Source organism: Marmota monax, unplaced genomic scaffold (assembly GCF_021218885.2).
Source record: "Marmota monax isolate L192 unplaced genomic scaffold, Marmota_monax_Labrador192_F-V1.1 WCK01_AAM20220418_F8-fsc00086, whole genome shotgun sequence".
Taxonomy (NCBI): Eukaryota; Metazoa; Chordata; class Mammalia; order Rodentia; family Sciuridae; genus Marmota; species Marmota monax.
In genome coordinates, this window is record NW_026693086.1 from 514,497 (window position 1) to 530,810 (window position 16,314).

General features: G+C 40.9%; 2 protein-coding genes across 4 annotated transcripts in view; both read left to right on the top strand.

The window, feature by feature from the left end:
- Nucleotides 1–2,302, top strand: part of Mettl9 (methyltransferase 9, His-X-His N1(pi)-histidine) — a 40,345-nt gene extending 38,043 nt beyond the window's left edge. For 2 of the 3 annotated variants that reach the window (XM_046454502.1, XM_046454500.2), the window contains exon 5: nucleotides 1,600–2,302. In XM_046454502.1, coding sequence (XP_046310458.1) covers nucleotides 1,600–1,805 — 206 coding nt within the window. In that variant the 3' untranslated portion in view covers nucleotides 1,806–2,302. The remainder of the gene's footprint in view (nucleotides 1–1,599) is intronic. The other variant, XM_046454501.2, reaches the window with a different exon arrangement.
- A 9,426-nt stretch (nucleotides 2,303–11,728) lies between these two features.
- Otoa (otoancorin) overlaps nucleotides 11,729–16,314 on the top strand; it is a 71,928-nt gene continuing 67,342 nt past the window's right edge. The window contains exons 1-2 of the mRNA XM_046454371.2: nucleotides 11,729–11,782; nucleotides 13,499–13,721. Coding sequence (XP_046310327.1) covers nucleotides 11,729–11,782; nucleotides 13,499–13,721 — 277 coding nt within the window. The remainder of the gene's footprint in view (nucleotides 11,783–13,498; nucleotides 13,722–16,314) is intronic.

The following is a 16,314-nucleotide window of genomic DNA, read 5'->3' on the forward strand; positions in this document are numbered from 1 at the left end:
GACTTTTGCTTCACACGTGGTACTTTACATTTTCAGACCGGTCTGGTTGCTGGTTGGGTCACCACTGTGTGTGTGTGTGCCTTGCTCTGTGCCAGTAACTGCTGGCTGTGGGGAAGGAGTAGAAAGATGTGTCTTCTTGTGGGACCAAGAGAATTAGTAAAAAATACACCCTCTGTCATTAACTGGTTGTGCCCAGCTCTGAATTTAAAGACCTCTTTTGAATGTGTTGTGAGTAGATGCGCAGGCCCCTGTGCTCTGGGTCCTTGTCACCCCTGGTCCTCTTATATCATGAGGCAGGTTAGCCACAGGAACTGACTCAGGCTGACTTAGGAAAAAGGAAACTTATTGGCAGGGTTGGGGGTGGCCTCCAGGGTCCCTGGGAAGGCTGGAGAATCATGCATGGGGGCTATGGCTGGGAAGAATATGCCAAGTCACCCTGTAAAGCTGGTCTAAGAGTGTATCGCTGCAGCGACTGTCCTGGTACCACACAGCTGCTGTCCCAGCCACGTGATTTCCCTGCCACTGCACTGACCTCCAGAGAAGGTCATCATGTGTCCCTGCTTGTAGGGGTCCTAGCTCTTTGTTCCAGGTCTTGAGTGTGTCTGAGCCTGGGTCATGTGCCACCACCTGTGCTGTGGGGAGGTGGGGAGAGCCCATGCTTAGACCTGCCTCCTGCAGGGAAGCCCCCGACCCAGGAAGAGGATGCAGGGCTGGGGCACTGAAGATCCCTACCACGCTGTTCACTCTGGTGTTCTCTCTCTTGCCACTGCTGATGACATATTTTCTCATGAACAGAAAGTTGTTTTCAGTCTGAATTTAGTAACACATTTAAGAATATATGTATTTTTTTACATTACCAATGCACCTAAAAGAACCCCTCAATTTAATTATGCTTTCATCTTTGCTGTGTATCTGTAGTTAATGCTTGGTTTGTCTGTGAACCTGAAACATTGCTTGGGTTCCCCACTTTCCTGGCATCTCATAGGTTTGGGAATGGCCGACGGTTGCCATTCCAAGAAATACCAAGCAACTCCCTACTTTCTAGTGTCCTTTCTCTCTCTGGACTAGAGATTAATTCTTTATGATATTGTTCTGAAAAGTTAGGGAATGGGTCAACTTGAAAAACACACAGATGGTCTGTTTTTCTAAAAACCCATCGTGAGCCTATTTTTATTTTCAGCCTGATAAATCTCTTTAGGTAATAGTTGAGTAAGTTTACTACGTTAGCTATATGTTCTTGCAGTTGTCTAAAACCCTCTTTGAAATAATATATGTCACTCTCTGATTCATTATTCCAGTATTCAATGACTAGTTTTCCAGACCCATTTACCATTACAACCTCCAGTGAATCCGAAGGAGGAGTCCTCTGAAGCTCTGTCAGGGAAGATGGAAATGTAACCTGGGGTTACATATCTGCTCTGATGCCCATTAGCCCTGCACCTCTGGGCAAGTTCTTTAGCTTTCCAGTCCGCCCACCCTTCTCGGGGTTCTGGGAGTAAGAAGGAGCTGACTCATCCACACGTCCCATGCTTGGAACATACCAGGTCCTAGGAAACTCATTTGTTCAAGAATTTAACTTAATGTTTTTATTTGTTTTAGTAGGTGGCAAGTGGGAGAAACCATCAGAAATTTTGGAAATCAAGGGACAGAATTGGGAAGAACAAGTGAATAGCCTGCCTGAGGTGTTCAGAAAAGCTGGTTTTGTTATCGAAGCTTTCACCAGACTGCCATACCTGTGCGAAGGTGACATGTATAATGACTACTATGTTCTGGATGATGCTGTCTTTGTTCTCAGACCAGTATAGACTCATGGAGGCCAGAGTCTGCAGAGTCTGCCCCAGGATCTACCCTCCAGAAGAGGGTTCACAGTTATGTGATGGGAGGACCTTTGGGGACGGCCATTCTAAATATCATGTAGGAATTTAAAAAGCCAAAATACTAATTATTTCTTTGTAGTGTGTAAAAGGAATGTTTTTAAAAAACAAAAACCCAACTCTGGATTTTTATCAACTCTTTACTCAGTTAGAGCTGTTCTTCAATGCAGGTCACACTCCAGTTATGATGGAAGATATTTTTTATACTTAATTGCAGTTGGGACTCATTCCCAGACAAAGCAATAGTCATGACTTCATGGAGCCAATAAACGGATTGTTTTTAATAAAATGAAGACTGGCAATAAAGCTGTCCATTGAATTCCAAATATTGGTTGTAAGGTATAGCCACTGATATTCTTTCATGTTTAGAAACTCTGTTATTCAAGAAAATGTTTTTAATCATGCTAATAAACTTTTTTTGGAGATGACTTTGGCATCATGTTTGAGTTACTACAAGGCTTCCCGTGTGTGTGTGTGTGTGTGTGTGTGTGTTTTAACTACTTTGGCTTCAGGAGTCCCCAAATAGTAGCATTATGTGAAAGATGCTGACAACCTGGGTATGTGGTGAAGGAAGGCTTCAGACGGGGGCCGGGGGAGGATGCAGGTCTCAGTGAACACCAGGCTGTCTAGGTACCCCCAAAGACTCACCCTAGTCAGTGCTGCTTTGAAAAGTACAGACTCCTTGGTTCTGGCTTTGGGCTAGCTTATACCCCACGTGTATAACTTGGTTTTCTGGGTCATCTTAGGTTCTCAGAGTTGAAACTTTCTATTGTATTTACTAATAATGCAACCTAAAAATGTTTTAATTCAACTACTTACTTAATACTTGTATACCTCCTCCCCTAAGCTTTGTTCTTTCTAGAATCCTTAACTGAGTTTATTATTTGCCAAGGGTATGGTTTGCTGAATACCATGTCAGACATGCATTCTAGAATCCATGAATGCCTCTGACCATAAACCTAGAAATATTGTGATAGTGGAACTCATTAGCAAGATCAATAACCATTGTGGATATTCCAAAGATCACAGCACTTAACACAGATCCTAAAATCTCAGTAATAACAGAGATGCCATTTGAGATTGTGGATATTAACAATATGTTATTCTCACAACGTTACTTCATTTTTCATTTAGGTGTTTCATTAAGTATTCTCATATACGTACTCATAGAAGTCATCAAATCAACACATTAACTGCAACACCTGGTATAAAGGAGATTTAAAGCCTTGAGATGAATTACTTTATTGTTCATTAGGAGCAGCATTCCCACATTCTCCCACCAATATCTTCCACTATTGTGCAGTCATAATAAGAATTGGGTTACGTGATTTATGCAAAATTGTTATTGGTGTGTTCTAATGATTTCTTCCAGGAATTAGAAAAAGTGAAGTACAGATATTTTGCAACCTAGATTGTGAAAATAGAGGAAATGAGTAAACCCAATGTAGTTCTTATACATTGGAGATTTGCTTCTTTTTTAAACTGTCATAATCAGGGGTTGCTGTTTTAAGATAGTACTTTGAGAATTAATTTGATGGCCTATTAAAAGAAAACACAACTCATTCTTTACCCAGGAAAGCAGAGGAATTACATACATTTATGCATTTTAAAGATAAAAATCGTTTCTCAAAATCTTAGCTTCTCTGAGGACCAAGTTGTTAAAAGGTGCCATTCTGCCCTGAAAGCTGAAACCTGAATGCACTCACATTTCTGTCTGGTCTTAAAAGTCCTGGTGGTGCGTCACAATTCCACTAGATGGCAGTGTTGCTTAGGAGTGTTAATCGCTTTTTTTCTTCCCTAAATGGACTCTTCCCCTGCAAAGTATAATAAAGCTGCCTTGTCTGCACCATTTCTTGTGTAAAGTTCTTGATATCAAGTTAAAGTTGTGGTAGAGAAATGAAGAAGAGGTAGCCACTTGACCCTATAGGGCAAGGGAAAGGGATGCCGGCTGCACCTGTGAGTCCTGGCTCCTTCCTCCTGTATTCTAAACCCTTAGAGTGTTCAGACTGCTGATTTCAGAGAAGGGAAGAAAAGAAGTCACAATGCCCTTAGTCATTTCTCCCGTGAGTGGAGTGGTTAAATTTCTGTAATTTCTCTCATCCTGTTGGATAAGTTTTTATATAGTTGATGTGTGTAACAGAAAGTGGGCTCTGTTGGGCAACAAAGTAAAACTTGGGTGTTTCCAGATGTCTTTGTTTTTACTTCGTTCTGAGTACAGTAGTACCAGCTTTGTAATGAAGCAAGATATTTATATCAGTGCCTCCCGTCATTTGGTTAGTGATAAAGGTGGTCCACAGTCTTTCCTCTAACAATAGTAGCATTTTCATCATGCGTATGTGGTGGCTAATATGACCTGCAGCATTTGTTCAAATGCCTAAGTACCCCCAGATTATGTTATATCCCATGGATGTGTTAGAGAACTGAATCAGTAGTCTGGGAGTTCACAGAGCACAAAATGCGGTCATAATTAACTAAACCAACTAGGATGCTCACAAATTGAACAACCCACTTACCAAAGATATAAGTTTACACCATATCCACACCTAAGAAACATTTGTGATCTACATGAAGAAAAACACACCCAGAAACTAAAAAGAGTAGAATTCAGTCTGTTTGCAGCTAATGGATGCTGAGACAACAGCCAAGCAGCAGTGAACAAAGGTAAAGAAGAATCTCATGTGCAGTTGTAATGGATTCCACCAGATCTTTAACCATGCCATGCCAGACCTTGCTGTTCCCAGTTAATTTCTTTACTCCTGTGCTTTTTCTGAAAGTCCTTTGTCAAGCAACTATGATCTTAAACTGCTGTGTCTTCAAGGAGGTTCGTGTAAAGGATGGGAAAAACTTTGAAGTATAGATTTCTGATAACTTTACAATCACACCATCAGATTGGAATTTGGAATACCCATGAGCCCTCTACAACCATGCAGCACGCCGGCTCGTTCTGTGAGACCCTACTTCAGCCCATGAGACCAGCAATTCTACCCGTGAAATTGCACCTCAGCCCGACACACTCGCACCTTGTCCCCCAAGGTAAAGAAAGGCCTTATGGAAGGTGAGCAAAGCCCTGACAAGGACAGGTGGAACAGTTAGTGGCTCTCAGGCAGTTGGTGTGCCTTCTGCCAAAAAGAAAATAAAGGTAGAGGAACATACCATAATTGATCACTTGGAAATGCCCAGCACCCTTTGGGAAGATGTACTGGTCCTATGTAAAAGCCCAATGTATAGCATATGAAAAAGGTGCTGCTCTCAACTTGCCCCCCAACCTTCTAAAATTTTTGCTACATCTGGACATTCTAAATTTAAAGACTGGATGATAGAGTTAGAAATGATGTCTTGTAAATGCCCATTAAAAAATCAGAAGTTTCTTCTGGAAGTGACTTTGAAATTGATCTGTTAGGCCACCTCTAGGAGCAGTTGTCCATGTTTGTTCAGTGAGTTAGAAAGACATGGAGAGGACTTTGTGACAAGAAGGAGCTCCTGTGCCAGATGGGTTTTATGTATAAGACATTCTCCTATTATAACCATTGTTTTGTGTATACATTTTATTCTTCATTACTGTATATAGTTATAAATGCTAAGTATTTTTTTAAAATATCTAGACTTTCTAGATGTTCTAAAGTGCCTGGAATATGTTAAAAGTAGAAGTGGTAAAATAGAACACATTTTGTAAATTTCTTTTTGTTAAAATTCTTATGAATTTTTTTTTGGTGGGGAGGGGGCAATAGCCAACCTCCTGCTGAACCCCCAGTTGTGTGCTGGTCCTCAGGAGTACCCTGCCAGTGGGCTTATGATGAGACAAGACTTGTTCCTTATGTCTGTGGGTTTGTTTTACTTTGCTGTGTACATAGTGTATACAAAGGGCAAACGAGTCTCAGTCTACATCTAATCATTTTAGGTGTTAAAGATATTTCCAATGTATGAAAAAAGTGGAATTAGTCAACAAATTTTGTATGTTTTGTGTTAAAATTCCTAGGAAAGATTGTCTTCTGAAAAATTTAGCATAGTAGCCCACTGGGTCAGTGAAGGAAGGCCAGAATGCTCATATTTTAAAGACATTTTCAAATTAGAACTATTGTTACATGTGTGCAGTTTATTCAAAACTGTTGTGTACATAGTGGACACAGTGAGTCCTTACTTGAAACATCTAGTCTGTCTAGATGTTTAGAAGTGCCCAAGGTATGTTAAATGTAGAGATAGTAAAATATCACTTTGTAAATATCTTTTTGCTAAAATTCACATGAAATATTGTCTTTTGGGAATGGAACTGTTAAACCACCTTGGCAAGTAGTATAGTTCTATCTGTACTTGTCCAGTGATGTGGAGTGATGTGGAGGAGGTGAGAGGGAAGCAATTTCAAAAGGTAGTATGTCCGTGAGTGGACATTTTCAGACATCAGTTTTCTGTATGTTTTATGCATCTTGTTTTGCTGTGTATTATAATGGACAAGTAAGTCCCAAATTTGCAACATCCAGTCTCTAGATGTCAAAGAGGTTGATGGTACTTAATAAAATTAGCACATTTTGTATTGAAATTCATAGGAAAGCTTGTCCTCTGAAAATGACTTTTGTATATGAATTGGTTAAACTATCTTTAATCATTACTATGCCCATACTTGTCCACTGGACTGAAAGTAGAAAAAAATGAGGAGGGAAAGGATCAAGGACAAAATTGTCATATTAGAAGATGCCTCAGAATATAACTGTTGCTATGTGTGCAATTTTATTTAATAGTGCTGTGTGCATAGTGGACAGGTTCTTTTTTTTTAATGTTTATTAATTGTAGTTGGACACAATACTTTTATTTATTTTATTTACTAGTGCTGTGTGCATACTGGACAGGTTCTTTTTTTAAATATTTATTTTTTAGTTGTAGTTGGACACAATACTTTTATTTCATTTATTTTTATGTGGTGCTGAGGATTGAATCCAGGGCCACACACGTGCGAGGCGAGCACTGTACTGCCGAGCCACAACCCCAGGCCCAGCGGATAGGTTCTTATATGGAATATCTACTCCATCTATATATTTAGAAGTGTTTCATATGTTTGAAGATAAGAAGTAGTAGAATAAAACTTTTTGTAAATAGTTTTAAAAGAAAAAGAAAAGCTAGGGGACTAGGAAAAGCTCAAATGACAGACATGATTGTATAAATTGACGTGGAATAATTACAGGACAACATTCAACACCTATTGCTAAAATCTCTCAGATAAAAAGGACCAGGGAGTGTTATGGATTAAATTATAACCCCTGAAGACAGGTGTAGGATCAAAACTACACACCTAAGAATAAGGTCTTTTTTTGAGAAATGACATTTCATGGTGTGATTACCTAAGATGAGGTGCTAAGGGGCTGGATGAGCTCACGGTTCAGCCTGGCTTGCCATCTTATAACAAGAGTTGGGTGGACTCTTGGTTTGGTGTGGTTTGCGTCCTTGATAGGAGAGCAGGATAAGTTTTGATTCAATGTGACTTATGTCGTTATACAACTATCTTCATTTCTATTCAGTTGATGTTTGTAGTGAAGCATTTTAATTCCCTTACCTCTCATTTTGGGAATGTCTCATTGATATTACTTGGTGGTTGCCATGGAGGGTTCCATTTAACATGAGAAAGGGACACCACCCTGATGCCAGTCTATAGCAGGGTAATTTCAGTAGTGTACAGACTGCTGCTGCTGTGCCTCTCCATCTGCACCCGCTCAGTCAGTGTCGTCACAGTGTTATATGTGTGTGCACTGTGTTTAGGACCACAGAATAAAGTTGGGCTTTTCTGCTACATTAAAAAAAAAAAAAAGAAAAGAAAAGAAATCTCGTGCTACAATTATACAGGCATTCATGTTTTACTACTTGCTTTATCAATTTTTCTATTATATTTGGTTGTCTTCTACATAGGAGTAATTCTAACTAAGTTGTATCTGACTTTCTAAAGTAAACTTATTTTGGAATAATTTCAGATTTACGGAATCAGTTCCTGTATAGCCTTTAACTAGGTTTCCCTAGTGTTACCAGTTTATTTAACTATGGTATGTTTCTCAAAACTAAAAAAATTAACATTGGTACAGGACTATTAAACTCTAGACTATTGGGATTTTGCCAGTTTTACCACTGATAACCTTTTTTGGATCTAGTATCCAATTAGGATACCATACTCAATTTAATTGTCTCCTATTTAAATTATTAGTGCTCACTGAAAGTGCCATCATTTGTTTTCGTATTCTAACTTCTAGTGTGGTAAAATTAGTAACATAAAAAGTAACCATTTTAATTGAGGCTTTTCAGAGATGTTAAGCACATTTATATTGTATAACCATTCCCACCACCCAACTATAGGATTCTTCATCTTGGCAAACTGCAACTATATTAAACAAAAACTCTCCATTCCTCCTGCTGCCAGGCCCTACCAACTGCTGTTCAGTTTTCTGGTGGACTCTTCTAAGTACCTTGTGTGAGTGGAATCACACAGCATTTGTCTTTTTGTGACTGGCTCATTTTACCAAGCATGATGTCCTCAGGATGCATCCTTATCATAGCACGTGTCAGAATTCCCCTTTAAGGCTGTATAGTCAATGATATGTATGTCCCACGTTTTGTTTATCTGTTCATCCACTGTTAGACGCTTGAGTTGCTTCCATGTTTCAGCTACTGTGAATAATGTTGATGTAGCACAAGTGTACGTGCATTTCTTCGAGATCCTGCTTTTACTTATTTTAGGGAGATTCCCCAAAGGGGAACTGCTGGGTCATATGGCAATTCTATTTTTAATCTTTTGAGGAACCACCATACTGTTTTCCACAAAGACTGTACCATTTTACTTTCTCACCAACAGTGCACAAGATTTCCAATTTCTCCATATCCTTGTCTCCTCCCACCCGCTTTGTGCTGGATATGGAATCCAGGCCTTGTGCATGCTTGGGCAAGTGCTCTACCACTGAGCCACGCCCCCAGCCCTGCCAACACTTATTTTGTGTTTTGAATAGTAGCCATCTTAATAGGTGTGAGATGGTATCATGGTTTTGATTTACCATTCCCTATGATTAGTGTATTATTTGTTTTTATAGTACAATTTGTAGGGTATTTGGCTTCATTTACTAGTAAAGTGTGTGTTTTGTAGCTTCCTATCTGTATTGGTATCACTGAATTGGAGTCAGTATTCACTGAGGACAAAATACTTTTTCTCTATGAAATTTTATACTTTGGAGAATTGGGAGAATATTATTACATAACTAGAACTTAAGATTCCCTCTGGATTTGAGAGTCATTTCATTCCCATAAATTACATAACATGTTTTCATTACAAAGTCACTTTAAAATTACTTTTCAATACATGTAAAATGAAAAGTAAAGATGTTTTTGCCCAAATAAATGACCATGTAAAATTGTGGTGTCTTATATGCACTTCTTAAGAGAAAATAATTAACAGATAAAATGCCTGAATGCTCTTTTCTTATATTCTGTTCAGGATTCAATAAAGAACATTGGTTTATTTATTTATTTAAAATATAGTTTTAAATAGTTTTTAATTTTAGGTGGACACAATACCTTTATTTATTTGTATATGGTGCTGAGGATCAAACTCAGTGCCTCACACATGCTAGGTGAGTACCCTACCACTGAGCTACAACCCCAGTTTCCCCTGGTTTATTTATTTTTTGAGATGAGGTCTCACAATGGTGTCCAACTTGGCCTTGAACTCCAGGGTTCAAGTGATCTTTTTGCCTCAGTCTTCCTAGTAGCTGTGACTACAGGAATGAACCACTGAGACTGAGCAGAACAAAATAGGTTTTCCAGCACTTGATTTTGCCACTTTGTATAAACAATAACAATAAACAATAAGTTATTTATAAGATGGCTATGACTGATCATGAAATTGCTGGTATTTGCATTACAAATAACATGTTCATTATAGAAAAAATAGGAAATACAGGCAAAACGAACAAAGTGAAAAAAGCTTTACCTACCCCATAACTCTGAAGGTACCATTATTTTTTGTTCTGTGTGTTCTTCTATACTTTAAAATGCATGTATGTGTACACCCATTTACAAAATTGTTTTAATACAACATTTATAAAATCATATGCCTAGGTTATTTTTTTATTTATGTATTTTTTTGAAGTGTTGGGGATGGAACTCAGGACTTTGCATGTGCTAGGCAGGCCCAAAAATATGTAAAAAATGAAAAGATACTTTTTATTTTTCCAAGATGAATCATGTGAGACTCAGAGGTAGCCTATTTTCCAAATCAAAAATTGATAAAGGCATTTCCCATCATTTGGACTTGAGGATAAAGCACTAAAGCAAGACTTTGAGACAAAAGGGATGTTTTGGGGGATGCTGGACCTAGAGTATATAGGTAACTCTCTGCAGGCAAGAACAGCTCCATGGTTGGTGGTTGGTCATTTCTGAAGAGAATGTTTTAATTTTGCCACTGAAAAATTGGTGTCAGCATTTGGTATTTCAGTAATTTCTATTAAAAGCCACAGGTATTAAGATGTTAAATAGGAAGGATTAAATAGGAAGGATTGCAAGAAAATCTCTAGGCTCCACTATTATATTTCACTAAGTGAGATGCAAAAGAGTTATGCATAATCTCACCAGGCAAATCTATTATTTTAATGCATTTCCTTTCCATTTTAATAAAAGCTCACACATTTTATATTTGATTTTTTTTTTGTTTTGGCTATAAAATTATTTCCTTGTGTTTCTATTATTTCTATTATATGCTTTTTGTTAAAAGACTTTTTTTTTTTTGGTGCTGGGGATTGAACCGAGTGCCTTGGTACCCATACGCTAGGCACATGCTTTGCTACTAAGCTACACCCCTAACCTTAAATGACCATTTTAATGGCTGTTTAATCCATAGAGTTGGTGTATTGTACTATTTCATCATTTTTTATTTGGTGGGCACTTAAGCCTCTCTCCTTCCCTCCCCCTCCCTCTCCTCTCTCTCCTTTACCCTCTCCTTGCGTGTGTGTTATTGGTCTATTACAAATATTTTTTATTATGGAAAATTCCAAGCACATCAAAAAGAATAAAAGGTAATAAGAATCCTCCTCGCTCGGCTTCAGCAATTATCAACACTTGGCCAATCTTGTTTCAGCCACCCGCCACCACTCTTTGATCCCCACTATTTCCAAGCACATGCTAGAGAGCCTATCGTTTCAGTTTTGTAAAAGCATATCTGTAAAAGGGACTCTTAAAAAAGAAAGCCTCCATTACAATTACAAAAATCCATCCCTTTAACTTCTAATGGTCACATTGCTCCACTTGTGATTTTTAATCCTTTGTTTGAATCCGGATCCAAATCAAGCCGCTCCACTATAATTGGTGGATAAGCCTTAGGCGCTGCCCAGGCTCCTGCCTCCCGTGCTGTGCCTGATGCTTTTGTCCACGCCTGTTGTGCGCCCGGCTGGTTTAGGGTCCAGGTAGAAAGTCCCAGGTGGGGACCTTCTCCCGGAGCCCAGGTTCTGCAGGGAGGAGGTCGCAGAGCCTCAAGCTGGCGCTGCTCCACCCAGGTGTGTCCCGCGGTCCCGCCCGGAGCTGCCTGCCCGCTGATCCAGTGCAGCGGGGGAGCCCGGCACTGCAGGTGAGGCGCGCTGGGTCCCAGAGGAGGACCCCCCACCGGGCAAAGCGCTGGGGACGCTGCGCGGCACAGCGCAGGGTGCTAAGTTCGCGAGCTGGGGACTGGCTCCTGTTTTTTTTTCAAGGAAGAGACACAGATGTACTAGAGACAGGGGTGAGGGATGGGGGGGGGGGTGAAATTGAGGGGGTGGACAGAGATTGAAGGAGCGTAGGCAAAGTGCAAGGCAGGGGTTTTAGGAGTCCAAAGGGCATGGTGAAAATTCGAGGAACTCATGATGATGATTGATGATGATGATGATGATGATGATGATGATGATGATGGCAACCTTGTAATAATACCTGCAGCAAAAAGGATAGCATCAATAATAATAGCTATTATTTCCTTGATTTCTTATATGTGCCAGTGCTGGGCTTAGTTCTTTACACATTTTACATATAAGGAATATGATGATAACCTACTTTATGACTTTTGTGAGGAAGAAATTTGAAAATGCAAGAAAACAAGCAGCACTAAGTATGCATTGCATAAATGCACGAACTTTAAAAATGTTTACACAGTCTTTGTGAAGGAGGTACGAATGCCATCTGCATTGTACAGAAGAAGAGATGCCAGCTCAGAGATGTTAAGGAATTTGCCCAGCAGCACACAGCTACTGATGGATGGTCCGGATTAAAGCTGGCACTTTCTAATCCTGGAGTGCCAATAGCTACCTGAGGTTGAGGGCTGATGAGCAAAGAGGCTGGAGAACACTGCGCCAAGCCCTTGGAATCATTTAGCTCTGGGTGCCACCTGGATCTGCTACTGTAGCTGTGTGACCTTGGGCAGATCACTTGACGTCTAAGAAATGGCTTCTTCCTTTCTGAAATAGGATGATGGTAGTATTTGTCACAAAGATTCTGCAGGACTTAAGTGAGACAATGTAGGCAGAGTGTGTACATGTGTGGTTCCCTCTCATTAAATGGTTGCTAGTATCACGAATACTAGGCAATCTGACAACCCTGCTTTGGAACACACTCTAATTGGGGTGCTCTATGACTTTTGCATGTCCACGGAACTCATCTGTGAAATGCAGCAAAGTAAACCCCCGAGGGCTGATGGAAAGAGTGACAGGGAGGACTCACACCAGGTCCAGCCCATGGAGTATGCACAGTGAGACGGGTTTCCTCCTCTGTCTCCTTTCTTTCATCATTGAATCCAAAGCCTTCCATTGCTCTCCTGAGGCTGAGGGAGGGTAAGAATGGCTGTGTCTAGAGTCTCATAAAGTGACCATCCCCTTGACCTCTCCAACTCTGCAAGCTGGGCCGTTCTAACACCAAGTACTTAAAATCCACTTAAATCAGGGGCCATTCTACAAGACAGATGTGTTTCCCTATTTTGCATTAATTGCCACGAAATGGTATCTTTTTGTTTATTTATTTATTTTGGCGAAAACTCTCTCAACTGGTTTCTGCACATCTGCATGTGGCGTGGAACTCCGTGGAACTGTGAGTTGTTGGTTTGTGTCTTGGATGGGATGTCCCAGCATTGGGGAAACCTCCCAGCATCTTTGCAGATTTCATAAAAGAAGAAATGCCTGGTGGACCCAACACGTCCTGATTTACCTGGGAATTTCTGGTTTTAAAACGCAAAGCTCGGTGTGCTGGGAGACTCCTTGGTCCCAGGGCAGGCGGGACAGTTGATCACCCTACTCATCAAACACTCATTGCTTCTCAGGAAGCCCTGTTCGTTTCAGGTTTGGGTTATTGCCATTTTAATTTTAGGTTTCACGGAAGGACTCTCTGCTTGTCTGATTGCCACCTGTTGGGGGCACTCTTTGGTGGGGAAGGGGCAGGGCTCTGGAGAAATCTATGGACCCTGCCATCGCCATTGCCCTGCCCAGACATTCCAATCCTTTTGGCTAATCTCCTTCAAGAGAGTGACCCAAAGGGCTTTTCATGAAAACCAAATCCCAAACTGGCGATGGGCTGAGGTTTCATTGGAACGAAGACAATATGCGCAGCCGAAAGTGGGGCGTTTGGATCAGTAATCGTAAACCTCTCTGTAGAGTTCACTGGGAGACTGCAGCCAGAAGCACAAGAAGCCTCATTGTCTGGGGAACTGGAGAACTGTGAAAGAGGCCAGTGCTCCAGGGCAGCTGACCAAAGGGAAGGGAGCAAAGAGAGCCAGAGGTTCCCTGGATCCCCCAAAGACCCAAACCCAGGAGGTTCTCATCAGCATTGAATATACCAGCTCTGATGCTGCACTGGTGGCATCGAATGAGCTGCCAAGTGCGCTGGGATCAGTTCTTGCAAAACCTCTAAGAATGCACTGGCTTTGGGGGTCTGGAGGTTTCCAAAGTCTGATTTTGCCCGGGGCAAGGAAATGAGCCTAACTGTTCCCAAAGCTGGCAGGGGAGGTTCCCTGAGAGGGAAATAATCCACTGACCTACAAGTTAGGCAATATCAAGGTAACCTGCGCTATTTTGTCTACAAAATAATTTCAAGAGACCTTGGGTGTGCATTATGGGGTTTCCTTTGGTACCCCAAAAGTTCCCATTAATACTGAAAGAGGATGCGATGGCTTAACCGGGACTTGGTCCCCCTGGGAGTCCACTGATGCAAAGCACCCTTCCTTGCGTTTGTCCCACTGGCTCCTCCGTTGGCTCTGTGTAGCCTCCTCTTTGCCTCAAAGATACCACCCTTACCCGGTGCTCCCCTGCCACTCCTCGCAGATCACTTTGCTATTTCCTCTCCATCTACCCAACTGCTTTTATTTAAAAAAAAAAAAAAAAACCAACACACACACACACAGTCTCTGTTGTTTTGCTTTTCCTTTTAAAAACTGTCATGTAGAAAATTTCAGGGGATTGGGGGTACTTCTCTGTAGTAAAGCTCTTGCCTAGCATGCCTAAGGCTCTGACTTTGATCTCCAGCACCAAACACAAACATCCAAACATGCACAAAGGTAGACAGAGGCATGCCCTGCTCAATGACAGTCGGAGCACGTGGCCTCTTGGAATCCAGAGGTGGAGTCCACCCCAGATGTATGAGGCTACGACATAACAGCACCCTGTTTCACAGTCAACTATTTAAAAACAAAGAAGTAGGAGTATGCCCTAAAATGATGATCAAAGTCAGCATAGTAAATACATAAACCAGTACAGACTCTTTTATTGTCAAGTGTCGGCTGTACGTGCTGTTCCTCTCTAGGTCTGGCAGCAGAGTGGTTTGTTTGAACCAGCATCAGCACAGACTCAACGGGTAATAGATGGAGCGACTTTATGTCACTGGGAGATGGCAATTTTTCGGCTGCATTATAATCACATCGGACCAACACTGGATCTGGGGGCTGCGGTTGACGGAGACATCCTTACATGGAGCACGACTGTATAAGAATATAATGAGCTCCCATTTGCCCGTCATCCAGCTTCAATAACTGTCAACCCGGGGCCGATCTTGTTCCAGCTATACCTCCCTCCAGTATTATTTTGGAGGCGATCCCAAACATCACATCATTTTTTTCTGTAAATAAATAAGTATGCAGCTCAAAATGATGGGTCGGCAAAAAAATTTTTCTTTCTGGTGAAGGAAGAGATAGTAAATACTTGTGGTTTTGGATATTGAATCTCTCCCACTGGTCCAGGTGTTAGAGGCTTGATCTACTGAATGGCGCTATCGAGAGACTGTGAACCTTATGTAGATGGGCCATGTCGGGGGTGATCTGTGGATAACAGGGGTGCACTTTTGAAGTATTATCAGGGCATCCAGTGTTGAGGGCTTAAATATAGGCTGGACCACAAAATCTCTGTCGCAAAACCTACTCGACTTTACCACTGCAGTGTAAAAGCAGCCACAGATGGTAGGTACTTAAATGAGCGAGCACAGGTAGGTTCCAATAAAACTTCAGGGACACTAAAATTTAAACTTCACAAGTGAAATGTTTATGTGTCAAGAAATATTACTCTTTTGATTCTTTTAACCATTTGAACAATGTAAAAACCATTTGTGTGTTAGTCAGCTCTCCATCGATATAATGAAATACCTGAGATAATTAATTTATAAAGAGAAAAGGGTTATTTCGGCTCACAGTTTTGGAGGTTCCAGTCCATGACAGTTCTGTTGCTTTGGGCATCTGGTGAGGCAGGGTGTCATGGCAGAGCAAATCTGATCACCTCATCATACAAGGCCTTTGCATTATTGTATTTTTTTGTTCTTTCTGTCATCAAGAGAAAGAGGAAAGGGCAGGGTTTCATGATCCCCTTTAAGGGCACACCCTCAATGACCTAAGGACATCCCACAAGGCTCACCCACCAAAGGTTCCACAACCTCCCAATTGGTCACCCTGGGAACCAAGCCTTTAACACACAGGCCTTTGGGGGACGTGTGACATGAAACTATGGCAGCTTCTTTACCTAAACAAAATCAGGTGGCTGTTTAAATTTGGTCCATGCCATAGTTTGCCGATCCCTTTTTTAAAAGACAAGGACTTCTTTCAAAATAGAACCAGGGCTGGGGTTGTGGCTCAGTGGTAGAGCGCTTGTCTGGCACTTGTGAGGCGCCCTGGGTTCGAATCTCAAATAAATAAAAATAAAGGCCCATCGATAACTAAAAAAAAAAAAAAAAAAAAAAAAAACCCCATAGGTTCATTATCAGATTAAAAAATATTAACAATGATTTTTTTTTAACATCTTTAAATACCTGGTTTAATTCCCCCAACTGTTTCGTATTTTTTTGTTATTTTAATGTCATATTTGAACAGTACCCGAGTTGCATCCATATGCTACAAGTGACTGATAAATCTCAAGCTGTTTTCTTTCAACTTTGTAGTGTCTCTTTCTCTTCCATATCTGTGCTGAAGGAACTAGTCTGTTTGTTCTGGGCA